This window comes from Eretmochelys imbricata, chromosome 24 (genome assembly GCF_965152235.1).
Source record: "Eretmochelys imbricata isolate rEreImb1 chromosome 24, rEreImb1.hap1, whole genome shotgun sequence".
NCBI classification, from domain to species: Eukaryota; Metazoa; Chordata; order Testudines; family Cheloniidae; genus Eretmochelys; species Eretmochelys imbricata.
This window is the reverse complement of record NC_135595.1, coordinates 3,694,205-3,721,333: the sequence shown is the minus strand read 5'-3', so window position 1 is coordinate 3,721,333 and position 27,129 is coordinate 3,694,205. Positions and strand designations below refer to the sequence as shown.

At 46.7% G+C, this 27,129-nt stretch overlaps 1 protein-coding gene across 3 annotated transcripts; it reads left to right on the top strand.

Annotated features, from left to right (window-relative positions):
- Positions 1–73: 73 nt before the first annotated feature.
- Positions 74–27,129, top strand: LOC144279499 (natural killer cell receptor 2B4-like). 3 transcript variants are annotated; one of them, XM_077841030.1, is made up of 9 exons: positions 74–264; positions 12,610–12,930; positions 13,020–13,316; positions 16,834–16,944; positions 17,492–17,565; positions 21,346–21,411; positions 22,946–22,981; positions 24,468–24,527; positions 25,525–27,129. In XM_077841030.1, exons 1-9 carry the CDS (start codon positions 216–218, stop codon positions 25,603–25,605), a joined length of 1,095 nt encoding a protein of 364 aa, XP_077697156.1. In that variant the 5' UTR covers positions 74–215; the 3' UTR covers positions 25,606–27,129. The 3 variants fall into 3 exon arrangements, with proteins under 3 accessions (XP_077697156.1, XP_077697157.1, XP_077697155.1); XM_077841031.1 differs by lacking the exon at positions 24,468–24,527; XM_077841029.1 differs by having other exon boundaries at positions 24,468–27,129.

The following is a 27,129-nucleotide window of genomic DNA, read 5'->3' as shown; positions in this document are numbered from 1 at the left end:
TCTGTTGTGAAATGACAGGACTCGCTGCAGAGAAACCACACGGAGCAGAGGAAGTCATTGACCGACAGTCTTGAAGGAGTCTCTTTTCTGTCGCTTGCTGTCAGAAATTCGCCTCCTCTGTCATCTTGGAGTGTCAAGAGCAGGGAGGGTAACATGAAATATTCCAGCTATTAACAGCGACCGGTGCAGCTGATTCTCTCTTCTGGAACCAGATCATGAGGGTCTCCTTGTGCCTGCTGCTTTTCTGTGTGGTACATGGTGGAGGTACGCGGTGTTAATTTTTACAACAGGTTCGAGGGAACCCTGTTAATTCACCAGTCATGTCACCAAGTCTGTGCCACAGACAGGAGGGGGGGCTAAATGGCTCAAGAGCTCAGTTGTAGGCTGCAGAACTCTTCACCTTGAGGTTGCCAGCTTGGTGGCCATGCAATAAGTTTGGGGGGGGAGGGGGGTCTCAGTCCCAAACGGACAAAACAGCCACTGAAGCTGAGTCTGGTTATCTCCCCTTGTTGGCACCTCAGCAGAACAGTCAAGGGCCAAAGGCACGGCTCCCCTCCCTCAGCCCCAGAGCAGGAGGGGGGAAATGGACGGTGAGGGGGAAGAGGGTCTGGTCTTTTAGCTAGATGATGGAGCAGTGCAAAGGGAACGGGAGTGCAGGCAAAAAACTGGCCCTTTGCATCTTAATTTTCTTTATAGCACTGCAATGAACCATGGGGATAATTACAGAGCAGCACCCGGGCAAAGAGCAAATTGTGGGTGTTGACTTTAACCCCATTCTCAAGGGTGATAGAGAGAGAATCTATTATACATCTATAACAATTCCAGAAGCGTGTCCTCAGATAGGGTAAATCAGCATAGCTGTATTTACTTCAGTGGAATGATGCCGATTTACATGCGGGGAGAATCTGGCCTCTTGGTTTAGCTAAGCTCTGCCGTGGGCTTGAAACGTACCATTTGCAAACACGTATATAGAAAAAAAGTTACCTGAATGTTTGCAAACAGCAGCTAATCAGAAGGTGCATCCAGGATCATTCAAAACTGCGAGTTGAGTTTGGCGAGTTGTTTGCGCTTGGGGTTTCACACCATTGAAACAGCTCTGCAGTGGAATAACCGACCTGAATTGCACAGAGAGAACAACTTTCTTAAACTCTAGGGACAACGCTCGTGATAAAGTCACTGGCCTAAATCTTCCCAAGTGACGAGTGATTGGGATGTTTCAATTTCTAGAGGCCTTCAAGGGATCTGTCCTGTGCAAGCATCCTCTGAAACCCAGCTCCCTTTGAGGGCTCTCGAGTCGGGCACCCACAAACAGAGACATCAGAGATAGCCCCTCACTCTTAAAATTCAGGCTGATTCGTATCATGCTGTAAGCTCACCTGGGGCTCTGCACATCATTTTGTGTCATGGCTGCTGAGGGGAACGTTTTCAAAAGCACCTAAATCCCACTGGCTTTCCATAAGACGTAAGGACCAGATTTTCAAAGCTGTTTAGGTGCCTAAAGATGCAGAGAGGTGCCTAGAAGAATTTTCAAAATCACCCTGGCACCTAACTCACATAGGCACTTAGGTGCTTTTGAAAATCCCACTAGGGCATCTCAGCACCTCTGGGAGTTACATACCTAGGGGGACTTTCAAAGTCATCGTGGTACCTAGCTGTATCTTTAGGTGCCTAAATATTTTGGAGATATGGCCCTAAGTGCCTAAATCACTTTTGAAAATGGGACCTAGGTTCCTAACTCACTTGAATGCTTTGGAAAATTTTACTCTGAGTCTATTTGTGTTGCAACATTTTTGGAAAATTCTGCTTTGTGTTCTAGCTCCCCCTTGAAACGAGGCTGTCTGTAGGCTCCTAGGGCACTGTTTACCCATCTGGGATAATGCCGATTTACTTCAATAGCAAGCTGCGGCCAGTGCTTTATACTCTGGGGTGATTTGGGTGGGTGGGCTGGCAAAAGATAGGCTGCAGGCATGGCTCCAAAGTGGGCTGATCTCTGAAGACTGGGTGGCGTAGCAGGCTGGTATGGGACCGCAGAACCTTTCCCTGGTTCAGATCCGGCAGGTCTGTAATGACGGACAGGTATCATCAGCTGGAAGCTGCTTGGTGAGCAGCCCATTTCTCAGAGTCCACATCACAGGGTTGTGCCGCAGTCCTCGTAGAGGGACCCAAGAGAGCCTGCAAACTCCACCATCCCTCTCACTGCTTCAGGCTGATCCCTTTAGGGCAGGTCTGTGGGGGAGCATGGGGCGAGCTTGCATTACCCCTGCTGAATCAGTTCTGTGGAAGCCTGTTCGATAGTCCTTCCATCAGATCAGGGCCTGGATTAGCAGAGGATTTGGCAAATGGTTCGAGTGAACAGATGTGGTTTAAACAACACCCTGTCAGCCAATTCCTGCTCCCAGTAACACCAGTGTGAATGTTGCATTGGATTTACATCGGCGTAAATAGGAGCAGAATTCAGCCCAGTGTCTCTGTAATGTGTGTCTATTACTTTTTCTGCACCAGGGTGCACGCTTGGGGCTGTGCAGGCAAATCAAAATGCCTTACCTCCTCTGAGCCAAAGAGTTTAGTTACTAAAGTGGAGAGCCTCAGCTGCGGCCAACTGAAATCACCTGAGGGATTTCCATGGAGCTGTGTCGACTGACACCCGCTGAGGATCTGGCCCTTAAAATATTAGACACAACACGAGGGAGAAGAAGAATAGGGTAATCGAGGAAAGGGAGCAAGACTGCAAAGATAAGATCTTGCGGTTACAATGGTTAGTTGTGTCCAGTCCATATGGTACCTACTATACATACGGTACGTATTATACATACACAGGGCACGGAGGCTCAATTCTCCTCTCATTTCCACCAGTTTTGCACTAGTCCGACTTCCCAGGGGTTGTTCCCGATTCACACTGGTTTCAGTGAGAAGCAAATCAGGCTGGGTGTGATCCTCAGCAGCTGTTAATCCATTGCAGCCAGCCGTGCTATGCCAATTTACACCAGCTGAAGATCTGATCCACTGTCTTTAATCTGGTGTGTATGTGAGTGTGTATGTGGCGGGGGGGGGGGGGGAAGAGGAGAAATAAATCTAAAAAAGAACTGTTCAGTCCCAGAAACAGGACATGTTTCTAAAAAGCCATGATTGGAAAGGGTTAACTATAGCCTGGCAAGGCAGCCCTTCCTCAGGTGATGAGCCCTTATGGAAGCAGTCAGGATTAACAGAGGATCTGGCAAAAGATTAGAACAGAACCTTACTTGAAAACTGAATTCCCATGGCCTGGCTGTTCACACCATCACACAAGTGGCAATTAAACAGCAACGGGTTGGGTTAGGGTGGCCCCATGGGTAGGGCCCTACCAAATTCACAGTCCATTTTGGTCAATTTCACGGTCAGAAGATTTAAAAAAATCGTAAATTTCATGATTTCAGCTATTTAAATCTGAAATTTCACGGTGTTGTAATTGTAGGGGCCCTGACCCAGAAAGGAGTTGTGGGGGGGGTCACAAGGTTATTGTAGGGAGGGGTCACGGTACGGCTACCCTTACTTCTGCGCTGCTGCTGGTGGCGGCCCTGCCTTCAGAGCTGGACGGCGGGAAAGCTGCAGTTCCTGGCCAGGAGCCCAGCTCTGAAGGCAGGGCTGCCGCCAGAAGCAGCGCAGAAGTAGGGACGGCACGGTAGGGTATGGCCTCCCTTTCTTCTGTGCGGCTCCCTTCGGAGCTGGGGCCTTGGTCAGCAGCCCTCGCTCTCTGCCGAGCTTTTCAGGCAGCGCAGAAGTAAGGGTGGCAATACTGTGACCCCCCCCCCCAAATAATCTTGCGACTCTCCCTTGCAACTCCCTTTTGGGTCAGGACCCCCAATTTGAGAAACCCTGGTCTCCCCTGTGAAATTTGGGCAGAAGATAAATGTTCAACCTGGAGAAATGCAGCTAATATATCTAGGGTGTTAACAAGAATCCTAACCCACTAAATGTCGTTAGTACTGGGTTTCCTTACGAACAATGATCAATAGAATTGTGGACAATACAAGAAGGTTTCTTAAAGTGGCAGCAAAGAGGGTCTCAGATTGTCGTGTCTAACAATTGGGAATATCCCTTTAAATCCAGGGGTCCAGTGGCGTTGAAGAAATTCATCTTCCCCGTCCTTCCTTTCTTTCTCAGTCATTGTGGATAGCAGCCATTTCCCCCTTGTCAATCAGGCCTGTAACCTAAGCATCACCTTCAACTCTGCAGATCATCACATCCAGCCTGGGTCTGAATCTCACTGATTCTTCCCATCGATAGGGCCCTACCAAATTCACGGTCCATTCTGGTCAATTTCACAGACATAGGATTTTTTAAAACGTAAAGTTCATGATTTCAGATATTTCAATCTGAAATTTCATGGTGTTGTAACTGTGGGGATCCTGACGCAAAATGGGGTTGCGGGAGGGTCGCCAGGTTATTGTAGGGGGGGTCGTGGTACTGCCACCCTTACTTCTGCACTGCTGGTGATGCCGCTGCCTTCAGAGCTGGGCGGTAGGAGAGCGGCGAACGCGGCCAGTGGGAGCTGCGATCGGCCGAACCTGCGGACGCTGCCGGTAAACAAACCGGCCCGGCTCGCCAGTGGATTTCCTTGACGGGCCGCGTGCCAAAGGTTGCCGATCCCTGCTCTGTATAAATCCATGGTACGCCCACATCTTAACTACTGTGTGCAGATGTGGTCGCCCCATCTCAAAAAGGATATATTGAAATTGGAAAAGGTTCAGAAAAGCACAACAAACATGTTTAGGGGTATGGAACGGCTTCCGTATGAGGAGAGATTAATAAGACTGGGACTTTTCAGCTTGGCAAAGAGACGGCTAAGGGGTGGTACATGAAATTGCAAGCCCATTAGCAAGAATTTTTAATGAATCTGTAAACTCAGGGATTATACCATATGACTGGAGAATTGCTAACATAGTTCCTATTTTTAAGAAAGGGAAAAAAAGTGATCCGGGTAACTACAGGCCTGTTAGTTTGCCATCTGTAGTATGCATGGTCTTGGAAAAAAATTTGAAGGCAAAAGTAGTTAAGGAAATTGAGGTCAGTGGTAACTGGGACAAAATACAACATGGTTTTACAAAAGGTAGATCATTCCAAACCAATCTGATCTCGTTTGAGAAGGTAACAGATTTTTTAGACAAAGGAAACACAGTGGATCTAATTTACCTTGATTTCAGCTAGGCATTTGATACGGTTCCACATGGGGAATTATTAGCTAAATTGGAAAAGATGGGGATCAATGTGAAAATTGAAAGATGGATAAGGAACTGGTTAAAGGGGAGACTACAACAGGTCATACTGAAAGGTGAACTGTCAGACTGGAAGGAGGTTACCAGTGGAGTTCCTCAGGGATCGGTTTTGGGACCAATCTTATTTAATCTTTTTATTACTGACCTTGGAACAAAAAGCGGGAATGTGCTAATAAAGTTTGCGGATGACACAAAGCTGGGAGGTATTGCCAATACAGAGAAGGACCGGGATGTCATACAGGAAGATCTGGATGACCTAGTAAACTGGTATGCATCCGATGAAGTGAGCTGTAGCTCACGAAAGCTTATGCTCAAATAAATTGGTTAGTCTCTAAGGTGCCACAAGTACTCCTTTTTTTTTGCGAATACAGACTAACACGGCTGTTACTCTGAAACTTAGTAAACTGGAGTAATAGAAATAGGATGAAATTTAATAGTGAGAAGTGCAAGGTCATGCATTTAGGGATTAATAACAAGAATTTTTGTTATAAGCTGGGGCACATCACTTGGAAGTAACAGAGGAGGAGAAGGACCTCAGAGTATTGGTTGTTCACAGGATGACTATGAGCCGCCAATGTGATATGGCCGTGAAAAAAGCTAATGCGGTCTTGGGATGCATCAGGCGAGGTATTTCCAGTGGAGATAAGGAGGTGTTAGCACTGTTATACAAGGCACTGGTGAGACCTCATCTGGAAGACCGTGTGCAGTTCTGGTCTCCCATGTTTAAGAAGGATGAACTCAAACTGGAACAGGTACAGAGAAGGGCTACTAGGATGTTCCGGGGAATGGAAAACCTGTCTTATGAAAGGAGACTCAAGGAGCTTGGCTTGTTTAGCCTAAACAAAAGAAAGCTGAGGGGAGATACGATTGCTCTCTATAAATATATCTTAGGCATAAATACCAGGGAGGAGAGGAATTATTTAAGCTCAGTACCAATGTGGACACAAGAACAAATGGATATAAACTGGCTATCAGGAAGTTTAGACTTGAAATTAGATGAAAGTTTCTAACCATCGGAGGAGTGAAGTTCTGGAACAGCCTTCCAAGGGGAGCAGTGGGGGCAAAAGACATATCTGGCTTCAAGACTAAGTTTGATAAGTTTGTGGAAGAGATGCTATGATGGGGTAGCCTAATTGTGGCAATTAATTGATCTTTGACTATTAGCAGTAAATATGCCCAATGGCCTGTGATGTGATATTAGATCGGGTGGGATCTGAATTACTACAGAGAATTCTTTCCTGGGTGTCTGGCTGGTGAGTCTTGCCCACATGCTCAGGGTCTAGCTGATCACCATATTTGGGGTCGGGAAGGAATTTTCCTCCAGGGCAGATTGGAAGAGGCCCTGGGGAGTTTTCGCCTTCCTCTGGAGCGTGGGGCATGGGTCACTTGCTGCAGGATGCTCTGCACCCTGAAGTCTTTAAACCACGATTTGAGGACTTCAATAGCTCAGACACAGGTTAGGGGTTTGTTACAGGAGTGGGTAGGTGAGATTCGGTGGCCTGTGCTGTGCAGGAGGTCAGACTAGATGATCATAATGGTCCCTTCTTACCTTAAAGTCTATGATTCTAGGTATGATTGAGGTCTATAAAATTATGACTGGTGTAGAGAAACTAGATAAGGAAGTGTTGTTTACTCCTTCTCATAAAACAAGAACTAGGGGACACAAAATGAAATGAATAGGCAGCAGGTTTAAAACAAATAAAGTGAAGTATTTCTTCACCCAACGCACAGTCAACCTGTGGAACTCCTTGCCAGAGGATGTTGTGAAGGCCAAGACCATAACAGGGTTAAAAAAAGAACTAGATAAACTCATGGAGGCTGTTAGCCAGGATGGGCAGGGATGGTGTCCCTAGCCTCTGTTTGCCAGAAGCTGGGAATGGGAGACAGGGGATGGATCACTTGATGGTTCCCTGTTCTGTTCATTCCCTCTGGGGCACCTGGCATGGACCACTGTCAGAAGACAGGATACTGGGCTAGCTGGACCTTTGGTCTGACCCAGTAGGGCCATTCTTATGTTCTTATGGGTTGATGCAAAACAAAATATTTTTCCCCGTTTAGTTTTTGGGTGTTTTGCTCTTTTAAAAAAAAGAAAGAAAATCAAGGTAAATTTCATTTTGAAAATGCCTCAATGAACCAGTTTGACGCTTTCAACTTTCCCCCCCCTTTTTGACCAAAACTATTTGCCAAATTCGACCCACGACAAAAAGTCAAAATCTTGAAAGTTTTTGCAAACAGCAAACCAAAACAAGAAAGTTGGTTTGGGTCAATCAGAATGCTTTGTTCTGATAGCTTTGAAATGTTTTATTTTCAATTTTGACCAATTTTTATACTATAATTACCTTAAGTTTTGAAACAAAAAGTTTTTTTGAACCAGGGAACCAAAATGTTTCATTTTGTCAAAATAGGGTGCAACAATGTAAAAATCTTACTTTTTCAAATTGAGAAATTTGTCAAAACCGCCACTTTCCCGTGAACAGAATGGATTTGACAAAGTGACATTTTTTTAAATGGGAAAATGTCTTGTTGCAAAATTCCCAACCAACTCTGCTAGAAACTTCTATTTTTTGCAAACTGGAAGGGGGGATTCTCACCTAATCACATGATTCCGGGAGCTGGGGCTTGAAGGAAAACACTAACTATCATGAGTTTCATGAAAAATTCCAAGAGCTGGCAATGCTGCTAGTTACCCTGTCTTTCACTGCGAGTTACCCTGTCTTAGCACATTTGTCAAAGTATTCTAGTCCGACTCCAGGCAATGAGCTATTTAGTTCCTCTGAAACCTCCAGGATTGGGGCCCTGTTGTACTGTATGAAAAGATTTTTAAAAAAGACAGACCCTGCCCCTGAAAGCTCCCAGTCTTGTCTATCCCCTTTCTCCAGTGGGTATTTGGGTATTTTTTTCTTTGTAAGTGGCACAAATCCTGCATTGAACTCCATTAGTGTTGACTTCTGCACCTCCGGAGTGACTCCCTGCAGTCAGGAAAATGCCACCTGAGTACAGGGTTCGAGCAGAACCTGACATGGGATAGGACCCATAGGACTGAAATACATCTCTCTTCTGCAGTGGAAAGAGGACTCTGGAAAGCTGTACTGGCTGAAAGAAACCCACAGGTGATACTTGTCACGCTGTCTGGAGTGGCTCACGACCGTCAATGCTAACTTCAGGGCAGACTGTAAAGAACCAGGGCACAAACACCAACTGGTTGTGGGTTCTATACTTAGATTTCACCAACCAAGTAACACATGTCAACTCCTCAGGCCCTAGAGCAACCTTAATAGGGAGCCCCAGACGGTCCCCTTGGGCACTCTGAACTATCTTGCCACACAGGCACACCTACCTCTGTGATGAGTGGTCTGGTCTCTTACACTAAAAGTCACAGCAGTATTCAGGTAATGACCAGTCACTTACCCTAGGTCAACCCAAAGACAACGCGTGTAACCAACCTTGTAACAACCTAACTAAAGGTTTGCTAACTAGGCAAAAGAAATGAGAGTTATTGACAAGGCTAAAGCAGGTGAACATACACAAAGGGTAATAGAAGCGTCTGCAATAAGCAAACTTGTACGTCCTTTAGGGCTAACCCAAGCCAAGCAGCTCGGCGGATCTCTCATTTATGTGTAGGAATCTTTGCTGCTCAGAGTCCTGACAGCATAAAGAGATCAATTTCTTCTAAACAGGCATTTTTACTCCCTTCCCCCAGCGTTCAAACTGTGATGGGACGTGTGGGCTTGCACACGTCTCCTCTTCAGGGGTGTGGGGGAAGCAAAATTAACAAAGGCTTTTATCCACAGTGGTTTGTCTGATGTCTGTAGACCTTGTGGTGGTGGGGAGGAGAGAACCCTGCTTGTGGTAAACGAGCAGTTGACACTTAATATTGTTTCTCTCCTGACTGTGGGGGATCTACAGTCTCAGCAAACTTAGAGTTACAGAGCAAACATTGAACATCACCTTATGGCATGGGAGACAGATATTATAAGTAGGATTAATACATGCTGCGTCCTACAAGCATTCCATAAAGTCTGGACACATTCTTCTGACTCTGCTATCGATGGTAATAACATTAACACACAGGTGAGCCAGGCGAGTTTCCTGCTCTGCATTTGTCAGTGTTCAGGGAGGCCTAGGGCATGGGCTGGCACCTGGTCTGCCAGTGTCACAAGACACATCAGCAGTGAATGAGACAGGCGCAGCAAGGGGCAAGCAAGCTGATGTGCTTTGGGGATGCATATGCAGAAGTATCAGGTCATGGAATGGAGAGGTGATTGTGTGTTGCTCGGTTGCTAGAATATGCGGTTCAGTGTTGGATCATTCAGTACAGGGGAGTTTACAAACTGAAGGGAATTCACAGACAAGCAGCACAAATTATCCAGGGGCCAGAAAAGCTCATTTGTGAGGAGAGATTAAAAGAGCTAAATATGTAGGGCCCGAGTTTCATTTTCACGAAGGTCTCTTTATAACATGCTGGCCACGTTAAAGGGGCCGTAAGTAGATGTAAATTACAGTCGCTCCCCTTTTAAGGCTGCTTTACTCTGGCAGAGGGGAGTAAAGTGGCCTTAGGGTAAATGAGCAACAGGCCCATAGCTGTGTGCTATCCATGGATAGGGCTGTGGAGTGGGAGCGAGTGAGAGCAGATCTTCATCTGGTGTAAACTGACATAGCTCCGTTGCCTGCAATGCGGATGTGTTTTCTGATTGACACCAGCTAGGGATCTGCCCCACTTCCCCCCTTCCAGGTTCTGTTCCCAGCTCCACAATGATGCATACTGTCAGTCACTTCCCTGCTCTGTGCCTCAATTTCCCCACCTGTAAAATGAGGATAATGACGCTGACCCACTTTTGCAAAGTGCTTTGAGATCAATGGATGAAAAGCCCTGTTATGAAAAACTGGTTCTTATTTATTACAATATTCAGTTTCTTAAAGAGTAAACCTAAGTTTTGGTGTCATACTGAGCATGGGACAATACTTATTCTAGCTTCTTTCTTTTGATTGTGTTCATGTAATTCAACCTTGTCCTTGTGGCTATTTATGTAAAAGTGTGTGGGGAAGAGAGGGCAGGGGGCTGCCAATAGGATTGTCCTGGAGTCTTCAGGAATTCAAGATTAATCTTTAATTAAAGATTGTCATGTGGTGAAACCTTCAAGAAAAATGTCCAACCCCAGGAATACCTTCAACCCCAATTGGCAACTCTAGTGTTAAAGCTGACACTGACTCCACTCTGTTTTGGAGAATGCTGTCTCAGGGAGACACTCAACCTGTGAGTTAAATGCAGCTCAGGCTGTCTGCTGAGCAGAAGACTCACAAAGGTGTTAGCACAGACCACAGTGTTATTCTAAGCCCGGCCGGTTCGAGGCAGTGGCTAAGTGTGCGATTCGCTGTACAGTGGCCAGCCCTGGGTCCTGTGGGTTGAAGTGAGACCTCACTTCCACGTAGACCCCTTGCTAGGCTGCTGTATGGGAGGCTCAGTCCTCTATGTGACTAAGCCACCATGAGTCTGCTGGAAACGGGCAGCTGAGGGTTCTCCCTCTTTCAGGGGAAGTCTTGAGTGAGTAAAGCCAGTGTAAGGAGTGTGTCAGGGAGGACCGGGAAAGGGGCATGCCAGGTGCAGGAGGGGGTGGGGCAGAGCCCACAAAGCTCCAACAGATGCTTGGTGGCACAGGGTAAGTTAGAGCAGCCCTGAAGCTGGTCTAAGTTACACCAGGGACCGTTCCAGTCTCTGGGATGCCCAAGATAAGCAGAGTGGAAGGATCCCACGTATCCACCTGCCCCCACAGCTGAGCCAAATAGAAACTGAGCACAACTGAGGACTGAAGACCAGAATCTTATTTACGCTCTCAGGCAGCGTAAAGGGGCCTCGGTGTGAATGAGACTCAGGCCCTCTGTGTCCTGCTGTGGCTGCCTGCGCCACGGGAAGTGGGTCTAGGAGGAAAGCGTCTGTAACAACGGCGCTGTCCTCGCACCGGGCACAGCAGCTTCTGCCCTGCACCTTGGTGGGTGCTGCTGGAAGAGGGAGGCTGGGCTTGATGGGCCAATGATCTGCCCGAGTGAGGAAGCTCCGGTCCCAGGAATCCTGCTCACCCCAGCGGCTTCCTCTACTTCCCCCTGACAGCAGCTGTGAGGGGAAAGAGGGAAGCTGTTTAACAGCCCCATTTGCACACGCCTGTCCCTCCTCTGAGGGTCCCTAGAGCAGCTTACCTGCGCTGCTGGCTCGGAGACAATGGCACCTACTTCACCACACACAGGAAAAGGCAGATGAGCAGAAAATACTCACGCTCTTGGGGGTTATTTTTCAAGAGCTTTTCAGTTTGACGCTTTGCAGGAGCTGCTAGCACCTAGGGGCTGCTCCGGGGCTGGTGTGAAAAGAGAGCGTGGGGCTCCGTGCAGCTTCTGGTGGAAAGGGGTCCAAGCTACAGTCCGTAAGACCATCCCGCTTGGCACTGTCATCTAAATGCTAATGAATGAAAGCTCATTTCCCAACCTTGGTGACCGACTGAAGAAAGACTCCAGGGCCCGGATGAGCCAGGGAGACTGAACGTCTAGCCAGGAGTATCAGTGATGATATTCTGGTAGTCCCCAGGGGCCATCATGTGTGGCTGAGTGGATAGAACATTGGGCTGGTATTCAGCAGACCTGAGTGCTTATTTCTAGCTCTCCTGCTGAGTGACCCTGGGCAAGCCACTTCCCTTCCCCATGCCTCAGTTTCCCCAGCTGTAAAATGGGGCTAATGAAACTGACCTCCTTTGGAAAGCACGTTGAGATGTACTGATAAGAGCCAGGGGTTATTAACATGTGGGATGCTGCACATACGCAGTCCCTGCTCCATAGACCTTACACTTTAAATAGACAAGACAGAGATTGGAAGGAAAGAGTAGCCCCACTTTTAGGAGGGAAACTGAAGCACAGATACGTGAAGCGACTTGCCCCAGGTCACCCCTGGAATCTGTGGCTGAGCTGGTCACACTGAACCCAGGTGTCCTGAGGCCTGGCTCAGTGCCTTAGCCACAAACCCATTCCACCTCTCCAAGAAGCGTGAGACAGTGGAATGGATGGGGTTGTGGATCAGCGTCCCCAGGGACGTGGTGGAAACCCCTTTGCCCGTGACAGTGAAAAGTGGGGTGGAGCAAGGATTGAACTGGCCATTGGGGCTGACCCCACCCGGGTGCAGGTCAGTGCTGATGCAGCTGCTCTGTGGTTTAATAGAGGACTCCAAGCTGATCAGTTCAGCACCGTTCACAAGCACTAAATTCCACCCACCTGAGCCAGGCCAGGAAGTGATCCTGTTTTAGCCCATGTTTCCCTGACAAGCTTGGGACCCAGTTAACCCTTCACTCACCTGCTCTTTGTATTTTTTAACCTCCAGGTTGCAAAGAAATGGAAGTGGCCACAATTGCAGGGGAATCCGTCCAGTTACAGCCAGTGAAATTGCCGGAGCATTGGGCAGAAATCACCTGGAAGGTCGCACTAGACTCAACAGAGACGTATCGGCTTGTAACATTTAATAAAAAGGAACCCCATGACCTTGGGTCAGCCCCACAGTTTATCAACAGAGTCACTTTCCACCATGAGAACCTCTCACTGCAGATCGATCCCGTTAACAAGTCAGACAGTGGCCTCTATACCTTGGAAGTTGACCCTGGAGGAGGCCGAGTCAACATCACAAAGTTCCATGTCTCTGTGTTTGGTGAGTAGCAAAGATCACGTTTTCCCCAGTGTGTGTCACTGACGGCAGCCACCTTCCTCAGCATCTCTCACCAGGGTCTCTCCTTTCAGACCGAGTCCAGCAGCCAAACCTCACGGTGCTCTCTGCCCACCAGGAGCTTGGCCAGTGCAACATTACCCTGTCCTGCTCGGTGCCTGGTGCTGACACAGTCAGCTACAGCTGGTCCCAAGGCATGTCCCGGATCCTGTCTGACAGGGACCGTCAGCTCCCTGGCTACCAATCCCTGCTGCACGTAGTGATTAATGCAGACAGCGGTGACGTCTTCTACCGATGTAATGCTAGTAACCGAGCCAGCTGGGAAGCAGACACTGTAGATGTCAAACCATTGTGCAACTCCCCAGCCACAGGTAAATATATGTGTGGATTTATTGTCTTCTGCAACTTAGCGTTTGAAATGCATGGGCCTCTGGGTCTGGGAGCAGCCAGAGCTCTGGTGGCTAGTCGCATAGGTTTCAGTGATACTCGTGTGTTCCCACTAGTGCGGATCTTGCTCTCTTTGACTAATAGCTCTTATATAGCATGTTTCAGCTGTAAATTTCCAAGCACTTCACAAAAGAGGGCAGTATCATCACCCTCATCTTACAAATGGGGAAACTGAGGCACAGAGCAGTGATGTGACTTGCCCACCTTCACATGGGGCAGCTGGGAAGTGAGGTACAGATTTTGGGATAGGTAGAGCTCTCTGGGAAACATTTCTCCCCCCTCCCCGAACACGGAGAAAATTTACACAAAATAACAAAAATTGTTTCAGTCTCAATTTTCCACAAAACATTCATCAATAAACCAAAACCCAAACATTTTTGGCCAAGGCCCATATTTTTTGATTTTGGGTTTTTTTCCACACAAAACTCAAAATTTTCCATCGGAAGCAGATGCTCTTCATGAAAATATTTTATATAACCAAAAAAAAAAAAAAGCAATTTTCGGTCAAAACACACGTGAAGGAAAATTTTTGACCAGCCCTTTATCCAGGATTGGGATTTTCAAAGAAGCCTGTGTAAATCCAGCTCCCAAACCCCAGCACAGAGGGGCCTGTGTGCGAAACAGTTTAGAACAGGGTAAAGCTCGTCTGCGAAGGCAACAGGTTTTTGGGGCTGGTCCAAGCCCATGGAAGTTCCTCCTGCGGGATTTAAGACCCACCACAAACCTCACACTACCTTCTGTTCCCAGTGCAAGGGGCACGTGGTCTATACATGTTTGCAAGTAAAACCACTGGCTAGGGAAAAGGATCTGGGGGTTACAGTGGATCACAAATGGAATGAATCAACAATGTGATGCCGTTACCAAAAGAGCTAATATCATTCTGGAGTGTATTAACAGGAGCGTAGTATGTAAGACACGAGAGGTAATTGTCCCACTCTTCTGATCATTGGTGAGGCCTCAGCTGGAGTCCTGTGGGCTGGTCTGGGCACCACATTTTAAGAAAGATGGGGACAAATTGCAGAGAGTTCAGAGGAGAGCAACAAAAATGACAAAAGATTAAAAAAACCAGACCTGTGAGGAAAGATTAAAAAACACCGGGCTCATTTAGTCTTGAGAAAAGATGGAGGGGGAGGGGGGACTGACAGCAGTCTTTAAATATGTGAAGGGCTGTTATAAAGAGGTCTGTGATCAATTGTTCTCCATAGGACAAGAAACAATGGGCTTAATCTGCAGCAGGGGAGGTTTAGGTTAGATATTAGGAGACACTTTCTAGCTCTAAGGGTAGATAAGCTCTGGAACAGGCTTCCAGGGAGTTGCGAAATCCCCATCACTGGAGGTTTTTAAGAACAGGCTGGACAAAATCCTGTCAGGGCTGGTCTGGATTTATTTGGTCCTGCCTCAACGCAGGGGGCTGGATTTTATGACCTCTCAATGTTCCTTCCAGCCCGACATTGCTGGGATTCTAGGATTCTAGGCAACAAAAATGATTAGGGGTCTAGAACACATGACTTATGAGGAGAGGCTGAGGGAGCTGGGATTGTTTAGCCTGCAGAAGAGAAGAATGAGGGGGGATTTGATAGCTGCTTTCAACTACCTGAAAGGGGGTTCCAAAGAGGATGGCTCTAGACTGTTCTCAATGGTAGCAGATGACAGAACGAGGAGTAATGGCTTCAAGTTGCAGTGGGGGAGGTTTAGATTGGATATTAGGAAAAACTTTTTCACTAAGAGGGTGGTGAAACACTGGAATGCGTTGCCTAGGGAGGTGGTGGAATCTCCTTCCTTGGAAGTTTTTAAGGTCAGGCTTGACAAAGCCCTGGCTGGGATGATTTAACTGGGAATTGGTCCTGCTTCGAGCAGGGGGTTGGACTAGATGACCTTCAGGGGTCCCTTCCAACCCTGATATTCTATGATTCTATGATTCTATGATTCAAATAGCTCATCCTAGTAAAGGGATAGGCAGGGAAACGCCTGCCATTTCAGATGTCAGCGCTCCCAGTCCCTGTGAAGGAGGGTTGAGCTGGTTAAGTAGTAGGGTGGCAGACCTCAGGAAAACCAGTGGTGCTGTTCAAGGGAACAGACTTGCTGTTATTCCTCTTGATTATGAGCTCTTCAGGAAGTGCCTCTTTGCTATAATGATGATTGCAGTCGCACCTACAAAGCCCCCGTGGAACAAAACAAAACACAATTGAAAGTTTCCTCCCAAATGAAATTAAAATTTTAAAAGTTGCATTTTATGTCGATCAAAACATTTCATTTCAATCAGATGAGAACATTGTGTTCCTATTTGACCTTTTCAACTTTTAAAAAAAATAGCAGAAATGTGTTTCAGAATGAAAAGCCAAACATTTCATTCTGAAAATGGCATGTTTTGACATAAGAGGAAAAATGAAGCCTTTTGATGAAATTTCACTGAAATCTATGGTGTTTTTTTCAAAAAATGACTTTTTTTTGGTCAAACCTTTTGAATGAAACATTTGTGACCCACTCTAGTCGCAAGTATTGTAGTGGGTGATGTCCCTATAGAACTAGAAGTGAGGGAAAGAGAACTGATTGGCCAGCCAAACCAGCAATCATCCAGAGAAACAGGGGAGGGACTTCCTTTCTCTGCAATGAACTCTGGGTAGGAAAACCCTTTATAAAACTCCTGACTCCCTCTGAGCAAGAGAGTTGTAGGGCTGATGAAGAAATGGTCATCTTACCTGGAGGAACCTGGCCTGTGTAAAACACAGTAGGGAGTATTTTGAGTGAGTAAATAGGCTGATGTCAAAACGTCTATTTTGTTGGTTTGTTTTTTTTATTTAAAAATTTTGGTGGTTTTTGTTTTTGTTTTATTTTTTGCTAAAAGGCTCTGAATTGGGCCCCGGTGATCAGCTTGGACAGCCTTGCTGCTGCACGTGGCCAGTAGCATGCTAAGGATCTGAGTGGTATGTGTTTGAGCATCTCTGTAGAAGGCGTTACGGATGGTTATCTGCCGTAGGCTGGTGTTGCAAGCTCTTGTGATTTTGTTGCAAGTCTTATGACCTTAAGCATTTTCAATAAAGCCCCAACTCCTAGAGTCAGGCGACAAGGTGAGACCCTCAGCTTTCATTTTTTAAAAAAGTAAGTTTCTAGCCATCAATGGGTGTAGGAGACAAACCTGAAAATATGACCCAAGTGAACGCGAAAGGATTGGAAGCCAGAGGGCAAAATAAAAAAAAAACCCAACAACATGGATTTTGTAACCCAAACTCATGACTTTATTGAATACCAGCGGTTGGCAATATTTCTCAGCAGTCTGTTGGGCTTTGTGACAATTAGTCTATCATTTACCAAAGCATCTACTGCCCATTAACTAACCCATCATAAAAATGCTATAAAGTAGGGTGGAGAATAAGGGTCAGGAAAGGCTCTGGCATTCTGCAGTGTAACGAGAACTCGGCTTTTCACCTTTCTCTCTTACAGACTTTTTTCAGAAAGTCCCACTGTGGGCAATTGTTGCTGCAGGGCTGGGGCTGCTGCTTCTGCTCACGACGCTCACCGTCATCTTCCTCTGCAAGCATCGGAAGAAGCGAAGTAAGTGGTAAAAGGATGCTCATCCAGTAGAGGAACGTCACCTTCAGGTCATGAAAGCAGGTTAACATGAGACCACATACGGATGGCGGAGAGCTGTCTCTGCACCGTCAGTCATCCCTGCTGACACTTGTGTTACGCTGGAGGTCAGGCTAGATGGTCACACTGGTCCTCTGACTCCATTCTGGACTGAAAATCTATGAATCAGACACTGGCCCTGTAAACCCATAGTAACCCCCTGAAACTGCCTCGTGTCTATAGATTTTTTTTTTTTTACACACTCGTCCTGATTTACTGCACTGCAGCCAGACCCTGGGGTAGGAGGCCAAGAGTCTTAGAGGAAATATCACTGGGACCAGGGTAGGTGGCTCTGGGACCAGGGTAGGTGGCTCTAGGAAACATCAGGGCTGAGGGTGATCTGTTAGTGGCAAGCTGCCCGCACCCTGGGCAACCCTGAGCAGAGGGCTTTGCCTGGGGTAACTTTCACCCTGTGAGAATGGGATGTGATGGGGGTCTCTTGCACAAGTCGCTTTGTTCTGTCTCTTCAAAGGTTCCTGCAAAGACGGTGACCCACCCCTCACCCTCTACGAGGAAGTGGAGGACTCCTGCACCAGAAGACATGCTGTGAGTCCCGAGGGAATCCCTTTGTTTTCCGCCTTTGTAGGCAAGGCCAGATCAGTGCTGTTACAGCTCACCTGGCTTAATGATGGCAAAGGCTGAAATCTTTCGCAGAGAGTGAGTCTCATGGAGTGCCACCCTGCTTTGGCAGAAAGACCGGATATCCCCGACAGCCTTCCCACCTAGATCAGATAGAAAACCATCCTTAGGAACATGGGAATTGCCAGACTGGATCAGACCCAGGCCTGTCTGGTCCAGTATCACCTCTGCGAAAGTGGCCAGCACCAGATGCCTCTGAAAGAGGAAAGAACCCTTCTCTAGGCAGGGGTGGGATAACTTGCTATCAAGGAAGGCCTCATTTTCATCACTAATAGTCCGAGATTGGTTTAAGCCCTGAAGAGTGAGGTTTTTATCCCTTCCAAAGTTCTGTTTGCATTAATTTTTATAACTCTGAATATCCTTGTTCTCCATATAAATGTCTGCCAACCCTCTTTGACTCTTACCAGCTTCTTGGCCTCAATGACATCCTGTGGGAGTGAGTTCCACAGTATAATTATGCATTAATTGGAAAAACTAGTTCCTTTTATTGGCTTTGAATGTGTCACCTTTCGCTGTCATTGAGCATCTCTGTCTCAACACAAGCACAAGGAGAACAGAGACTTCTGAGCTAATGCCCTAGAAAGCCCCACGTAATAATACGTGTGGCAGGTTGGATCCCCCGTCCAGGATGCCACCTGATGTACTGGGATTTCACTGAGCCTGCCTGCTCCACTAGCCTGGGCTCCCTCTCTCTGTTTTGCTGAATTAGGCTCTCTGGCAGCGCCATACACAGGTAGGGGTGCACAAGCTGTAGAATCACACCGTCTGCAAACAGCTCTCTATGAGAAGACTCAGCTAGGAAATTGCCCAGGACTCAAGTGCAGCTCCCCCCTGGAAAGTACACCCAGAATAATATTGTCTTTCTCTGTAGAGAAATCTATACAACGTAAGCTCATAAATCCACCCCCTCCCTCAATGTGGAGAAAGATATGCACAGCTTCCCTCCCCCTTCCCCCCCAATATAAATTGCACAAACAGCTTTCCTCCCTCTCCCCAGATATGAATTGCACAAACTGGATTTTTGGAATAAGTTCCAAAATCCAGTTTCTGCAATTCATATCTGGGGGGAGGGAAGCTGTGCATATCTTCCTCCACATTGAGGGAGGGGGTGAATTTATGAGCTTACAATTTACCTTTTATAGTTTATACACCGTAAGTGATTATAAGAGATTACTGACCAAATAAAACAAAACACGCAAAGTGAGCTTAAGATCTTAAAGAGATAGGTTTCAAGAAGTAATTTCTCACCCTAAATGTCCTTTTAGGAAAGTTGCAGAGTTCCTGGAGCTTAGAGTTCCAGTTATTTCTCTTTACAGACTGGACCCCTGTCTTAGTCTGGACTCAGCCCTTGCCTTTCCCTCAGCTCAGTTCCTTAGTCTCTTCAGATACTTTCAGCAGCCTTTCTTCTTGAGCAGGAAGGCAATGGAGAAGAGTCCTGTTTGCCTTAATTCCCAGCCGTAAATAGAATTTACGTAAGGTGGGAAGCCTTTGTTTCCAGTGGAAAAGTACCAACAGTATCCAAGTCACTTTTTACCAGATGACATGATCACCTGATCTTGCAGTGTCAAAGCAACCATGAAACCAGGTTTATTTGCAATGTCCAAAGGAAGGAACTCCTGGAAGATGGGGATCCACATCTTTGAAGACCCAGTGTCTTTTTCCTAATAGCCCATTAAGGCTGATTGCTTATTGTCTGGTGGGCGTCTCCAAGTATAACCACAGTTATAATTGTTACATAGTTAATATTCCTAACTCCAGATAGAGAAATGTTACATGCATACAAATTGTATAATCGCATTCAGTAAATTATAACCTTTCCAATGATATCTTACATGAGCCATCTTGCATAAAACGAGTCTTGGGACACAAGAAAATGTCAATGGGACAAGCCACCCTGATTGAATCATTGGCCCTCCCACTTGGTAAGGCAACTCCCATCTTTTCTTGTGCTGTATATTTATGCCTGCCTAATGTAATTTTCACTCCATACATCTGAAGAAGTGGGTCATAACCCATGAAAGCTTATGCTCTGATAAATTTGTTAGTCTTTAAGGTGCCACAAGACTCCTCGTTGTTTTTGCTGAAACAGACTAACATGGCTACCCCTCTGAAACTTGCATAAAATTTATCTTAATTATGTCATATTCATATCCTAAGCATATTTCTGTAAAGAATATGGAGCATCCTGGCACCATACGTAACTTAGCACTTTTGGTGCTGCCTTTTACCTGTGGATTACAAAGCACTTTTATGAAGTCAGGTCAACATAATTACCCCCATTTTATGTATGGGGAAACTGAGGCACAGAGTGGGGGAAGTGACTTGTTCAGGGTCAAAGCTGAGCATGAAACCTGGGTCTCCTGATTCCCACTCCAGTGCAATTTTCACTGGACTGTGTATCCAGTTGGGGTGACTATAATTTCCTGAAGTTTCAAATGCCACGCTCCACCCCAGAGGGGGCTGCCTTGCAGTGGTGTGGGAAGTAAACCCTGTGTATAGTGTAAACATAGCTTTTCAGTCCTGCAGGATAGAAGTGCTATAGAAATACGCTTGTAAGATTTGAAATAAGAAATATATTTTCCAGATAGGTCAATGGAACGTCTATCAACATGCAGGATTCATTCATAACCACCTGCTGCCACCTTCTGGCCAGTTTAGAGCATAGCTGCTCCCTTTCAGATCCTCTGCTGCCCCCTGGATCTCATTTCATCTCACTCTTTTGGAGCCTGCCGCAGACTTAAAATACTTTCCCTGTATTCGTCTTGTCTTTCCTGTTTTGTTACATTTCACTTCTGTGCATTTCTTGGATAAGTGGAGCTACTGTCAGATGAGCAATGGGGTTTTTCAAAATAAAAGTACAGATATTTAATGTATAAAAGCAGCATAAAAACAGAGGTAACATTGTTGGTTAATGTGTATATGCACCACTGTCCTCTACTGACTGGAATCAGAACTCACCCGTGTGTCATAGGCCCTGTACTGCTATTTGCTAATGGGGATTTCCCTTTAGCTCAGGTTTCAACGACGGGGACTCTGAGCTCTATCCCTGCTGTCACTGAGATGTTCTAGGTGACCACAGATTTGTAAGAGTGATCGCTGAAGGCCTGACCAAATAAGTAAATGTGCTGCTTCGTTCCAAACAAGCTGTAGGTGATGAAGCTGCCCCTCCCCAGGGGGAATGGCCAGACTGAACCTTGTGTTCTGGAGGGCATGTTTGTCTGTGGAAAGGTTCTCATGACTTGAGTCCCCTCTGGCCTCTTCACACTGTATGTCTTAGCTTTGTGAGTTTCTCTTTAAGGAGAGATGGGATCCAATGCTTTATGAAACCCCAAAGAGATTAATTCTGCCACATTCTCGCCATCCACTTCTCTTGTATCTGTTTTAAAAAAAGCTGATCAAGTTTTTTTGGCGTGACTTCTTCTTTGCAGTCCCCCAGCGCTGGTTGTCATTCATGGGTCCAACATCCTCTAGCTACCTGAGTCAGAGCTCATTGAAGTGGGTGGAATGGTTCCTGTTAATTTCATTGCACCTTGGATCTGGCCCCAAAGGATGGTTGAATTTTATTCTCTCAGCAGTTGAGCCAGTGATCCTGATTGAAGAGACAGGAAGGAAATTAAGTCCCTTATTTTTTTTCCCATGACTAAGATATTTAAACCAACCTGGTTGTTTTTTTTTCCCCCTGTACAGAATGGAAATGCACAGGGAAGAACTGTAGGAAACACCATCTACGCTGAGATCAACTGCAACCTGAAAGTAAGCGCCCAGTGGTCCTCCCAACCCAGGTTCACTCTGCTACTTTCAAACCATAGGTTTTGTTTTACATCAAGCTACTCCCTATGCAGACATATGGATGAAAGGAGACACCTCTTAGGCCTGTGGGACCAGATCCTCTATTGGTGTAAACTGACATTGCTCCATTAACAATTTACACTAGCTGAGGATCTGGCCAATGGTTCTTGAAGAATCATAGCAATGCCATGCTGGAAGGGCCCTTGAGAAGCCATCAAGTCCAGCCTCCTGCACTGAGGCTGGACCAAGTAACCTGAGACCATCCCTTGTCCAACCTCTTCTGAAAAACCTCCAGTGACAGTGGATTCCACAACCTCCTTCGGAAACCTATTCCAGAGCTCAATTCCCCTGAGAGTTCAGAAAGTTTTTCCTACTAGCTAACCTGTTGCCTGATTTGCTGAATGGTTATTGATTATATTGATTTAAGAATTTCCAGCTGATCACTGATTAGATTTGAGGTTTGAAAGGTTTCTAGTCCCAGTATCAGCACAACAGAATGAAGTTCAATGTCTGGCTGGGAACCTGGACATGCACAATGATCGCACTCACCTGAATGTTCCTACCCTCAAACATCCACAGCTGGTTTCTGTTCCTATTCCTCGGGTTCCCTGATCTCACTTTACTCCCCAGATCCCCTAAACACAATGTTATCAGTTCCCCAGTAACTCTGGGTAACTCCCTTATGCTCAGGCTCAGAGGCCTCCAAGCCTTACACTAACTACTTAAGGGAAATATCTCACAGGTGTAGACCTGTAGGTTCCTCATATCACTGTTCCATAAAATACCTTCAGGATAGTTCTATGAGCTAGAGACTGGAATCTCTCTTGCTGCCGTTTAAGCCCTTTACTACTTGGCCTACCTTCATTGGACATAGAGAACCATTGACCCCGTCCTCTCTATAACAGCCCTTAACAGATTTGAAGACTTATCAGGTCCCTTCTTTTCTCAAGACTAATCCTGCCTAGCTTTTTAACCTTTCATAGGCTCCTCCCTGCTTGGTCATCTGCAGATTTTATAAGCGTGCTCTCCACTCCCTTATCCAAATCACTAAGGAAAATATTGAATAGTACCAGGCCCAGGACTGGCCCCTGTCGGCCCCCTGTCCAATTCTGATAGTGAACCATTGATAACCATTGATTACCTTCAATCCATAACATTTTTGCTCTGTTCAAGTTCTAATCTAACTGTAATTCTTTCCTTGAACAGCCCCTGATAAAGGGCTGTATTCTAGTGGTTTGTGCTAGTCACTGGGATACCTAGTCTTGAATCTCGGCTCTCCAGCTGACACACTGGGTGAGTGAAGTGTTCTGAGACCTAACGACCAGAAGCACTACATTATTATTAGTACAAGGATCATTGGGTCAGGTCCTCGGCAGGTGTACGTTTTGCATAGCTCTGCTGAAGTCAATAGAACTATGCTGACCTATGCCAGCTGGGAGCTGGGCCCTTTGTCCATCATTTGCTCTTCACTGATGTTGATTGTCTTGATTTTCCCCAGGCAGCAGACTTCACGGTGTATGCTGCTGTCCAGAGGGTGAGTATGTCTTGCTATGGTGGTAGCCATATCTGGGCAAGCCACAGTGAATAGCCGTATTGGGTTCTGAAAAGGTTTTCATCCTACGTAGCTGGGCCCGCTAATGTGTGAGGGGTAAACTTTCAAGGGGCGTGGCAGGATTTCCCATCCATGTTAATGGGAGTTGGCAGCGTTGTTGTAGCCCCATCGGTCCCAGGATATATGAGATGGGGCGGGGGAGGCCATCTCTTTTATTGGACCAACCTCCACTGGTGGAAGAGATGAGCTGCCGAGCGCCTCTTCAGGAGCAGGTCTGGGGATGCCCATCAGTGTGCAAGCTAAATACAGTTTGGGGTGGATTGTTAAGCATAAGGGGTCAGGCACGTTGTAGGAGGCCCCCTGAAATGGAGCGGGCAAATAGGGTGAGTTCGTTATACAAAAGAGGTTTGAAGGGGCCATTAAAGGTCAGCAGGCAGGTGTGTGTTACACATTGTTGACCTGGACTGGAGCATTGCATGATTTGCACCTTTAGGCTGTGGTTTACAAAGGGCCCTAAGGGAGTTAGACACCTGCGGTGAGATTTTTCAAAAGGTATTTAGGTACTAATGATACAGATAGGTGGCTAGTAGGTGTCTAAGCTTTTGAAAATCCCATCTGCATTTTTAGGCTCCTAAATACCTTTGAAAATCCGGCCCAAACTTCCATTGACTTAGGCCCATTTGAAAATCCAAGTTGTAAAGGTTGGAGGGCAACATTTTCAAAGGCACCTAATGACTTTGATGGTCCCCACTGGGACTTGTGCTACTGACATTAATGGTGAAGTCCTGCCCCTTCTGAAGTCAATGGAGCCAGGATTTCACCCCATCCTCTAACCTTGACGGTTTGGCTAGGTCCCACTGCCAGTCGATGGGAGTCCTGTTCCTACGTCACGTAGGTGCTTTTGAAAATCCCAGAGCCTAACACACAACGCCCAGCTCAGGGTCTGCCCATCAGTGGTGGAGGGATCGTTTTGTCCACATGCAATCCCCGGATGGCCCCGCAGCAGCAGCTACGTAGCTATTGATAACATGGCCCCTTAGCCAGTCCTGTGTGTGGAGGTGGCAGAACAGGAGTTGAGTATGAGGTGAGCACGCAGCTGTTTGGTGGACTTGGCATACAGATCTCCACCAGCCTTGAAGGGGTCCCAGGGGAAGCACTCAGCTCTTGGCAGGATCTGGCCCTTTGCATGTCTGGCTTTGCTTTGCCATTCTACACCCTGCAGCCCCATCCAACAGGGGCATGAACTGTGCTATTTAAGCTCCTGTCCCTTTGGAGTGTTACCCTTCTTGGTGGAATAAGGGTCAAAGCCCTTTGCAGCCCTCGTTCCCTGATGGCTCGACGAATAGCGAGGCAGATTGATTGCTGAGTAACAAACGTTCGCACGTCCTTGCCAGAGCATCGCAGGGAAGCTGGGATTTATTGCTTGGCTTATGGATGCCATAACCAACCATGTCACTCTGCTTCACAGCCTTCTTCTGTTAAGAAGAAGAAAATCAATCCGTCCTTGATCTCGACCATCTACATGGAGGTAACGGGTGTGCTGCTCCGATCCTGCCACATTGAATCCCTGTGGTGCTCGAGGGACAATGAGCCCTACCAGCAGCTGAATGTTCCCTCCCGCACCAGAGCTAAGAATGGCCACTAACTTCAGGGCAAAATGCTGGATTCCTCCCTGTGACCTCATTCCCTGTGGTGGTGAGAGGGAGGGAGTGTTTACCCCTCCTCCAGCTCCTCAAAGGGAAAGAAAGAGGAAAATTCCATATAGGTGTGGGCCAAATTCCCTGCTGGTGTAAACCAGCTGTAATTCCATTACATCTGCTGTCACCCTGGTTTCAGTGGGCTCAGATTCTTACCTGGTATAAATAGATGCAGTACATGTTGACTTATGCCAGCTGAAGAGCTGGCCCCATATGTTTATTTCTCCTGTCTGGGGCCTAATTCTTCCACTGCTGGGCATGAGCAGCTTCCACTCGCTCCGCTGACAGCGGCTCCCCTCCGGCTGCTGCTCCATTTCAAAGCAGCGCGAGGCGGGTCTGCTCGCGCACAGCCGGTGCTGACTCAGTCTGACCCTGTTCTGTCGAAGGAACCTCAGAAGCTGCTATTCCCTGCAGCCTGTTCTCCAGGGCTCTGTCCCTTCCTCCAGGCAAGCCAGCTAATGTAGGCTAACGCTCGCAGCAGGGGTCTGCCTTTGGCTTCAAAAGCATTGCTGAACAGCCTGCTAATTATATAGTGAATGACGCAAGAACAGAATCATCAGTCTTGCATCACCTGCTTGCCGCTAGATACCAATGAACATCTTTGTTAAAATTCAGGGCTAGGGTCCCCACCTGCTGCACCTCAGCTCCAGTTTCCTTTTCACGGATCTGCTGGGCTCATCTCCCATCCAAACACTGTTCTGGTCATTCCCCATCAGTGCTTGATTTTCGATGTGGCTAATTTCCTTATGAAAATTCTTATCCCGGTTTGTGTATGTAATGTGATTTCCTGTTACTGAAATACATTCAAGGTGGTTGGTTTTCTTGTAGGTTCAAGAAGCCCCTTCCAGACCCAGGCGTCCTCAAATGGTGCGCTCATCTTCACCTAATCCTGGGCATCTGTATTCCTAGCTTCCGCAGCCCCTCGCGGCAGGACACCATCTTCCTTTCCTTAAAGACCTTTTCCTCTTGGAGCGAGCTCCTTGCTGATGGACAGACCTCCACCTGTGCAGATAAGCACAGCTTTGATCCGAGCTGCTTGGATGCACAAGACTTGGGGGGGGTTTCCTCCTTGCGCTCAGAGCGGAAATATCACAATAAGACTGTCTTAGAATCATAGAATAACAGAGTTGGAAGGGACCTCTGGAGGCCATCTAGTTCAACCCCCTGCCCAGAGCAGGACCAATCCCAACTAAATCATCCCAGCCAGGGCTTTGTCAAGCCTGACCTTAAAAACTTCTAAGGAAGGGGATTGCACCACCTCCCTAGGTAACGCATTCCAGTGTTTCACCACCCTCCTTCATTCGTATCATGCAGTCCCAGGCCAAACCGTGAAGGCTCATTGAAAACAAATACACAGAGGGAGCAGAGAACAGATACCGGAACTTTTCTTTCATTGGGAAAGGTTGTTTGAGAAGGTTTGATGTGGAAAGATGGTTGGTTTGGGGGTATTTTATTTTGTTAATTTCAACGGGTTCAACACTCCTGTGCAGTTTGCACGCAGAGATGTGCAGAGATTTAACTGTATAAGCAACAGGTATTGTGGGTTAATTTGCTTAATAGCTTATTTATAGCTTTAAAATATAGCTAAGCAGGACAGATGTAGGATGTAACTCACCCTAATGCTAGTGTAAATCAGGAGTAACTCCACTGAAGTCAACTGGACCAAATACTCTGTTGATGTAAATCAACTGAGCTCCAAGTTACTTATCCTAGTTTTACACAGCTGTGAGAGGAGAGTCAGCCCCTACTCTTCGGGGAGGTATCTAAGGGGCAGGGAATGGCACTGGAATTTGATGTTCTAAGTTTTGGTGACTGAGTTGTATAAGAGCCCAGACCCAGGTCTCGCGTCATCCTGAGGAAGATGACTATTACCAATTGTTTTATTTTATACCAGGGGAGCCCAGTGAGTCAAAGAGTCAAAGTGACTAGAAACAAAAGTGAAACTGACCAGCCAAAGTTTGTCCTGGCTGAGGGAAATGCAAACCGGCAGAATAGAGAGAATCAAGAAGAAGTTTTGAACCTTCCAGTGACTTCCCACACTTGCGGGGGTAGTGGCTTTGGTGGGCTGCTCTTAATGATCTGAATCCTGGGTCAGGATATTCCCCTCCAGTTGCACCCTGTGAAGCATGAATTGGAATCACTAATGTGAAGCTGTATTGAGAGCCCTTGCCATGCCTGCTACAAGAAATAAGTTCAGTGAGGCTGGGGAAATTGTAATGTCCCGGTGCTCTGCAGAATTTGTGTGTGTGTGTGTGTATATAGAATTTCCAGCCCAGATCCTCAACCGGTATCACCTGGCACAGCTCTATTGAAGTTAATGGAGTTATGCCGATTTAGGCCAGATCTTTAGCTTGTATAATGTATTTAAAGAGATGTAGCTGTGGGAAGAATACCTTTTGTATTATATTGTAGGTGAGGCCAAATGCTCAGGAA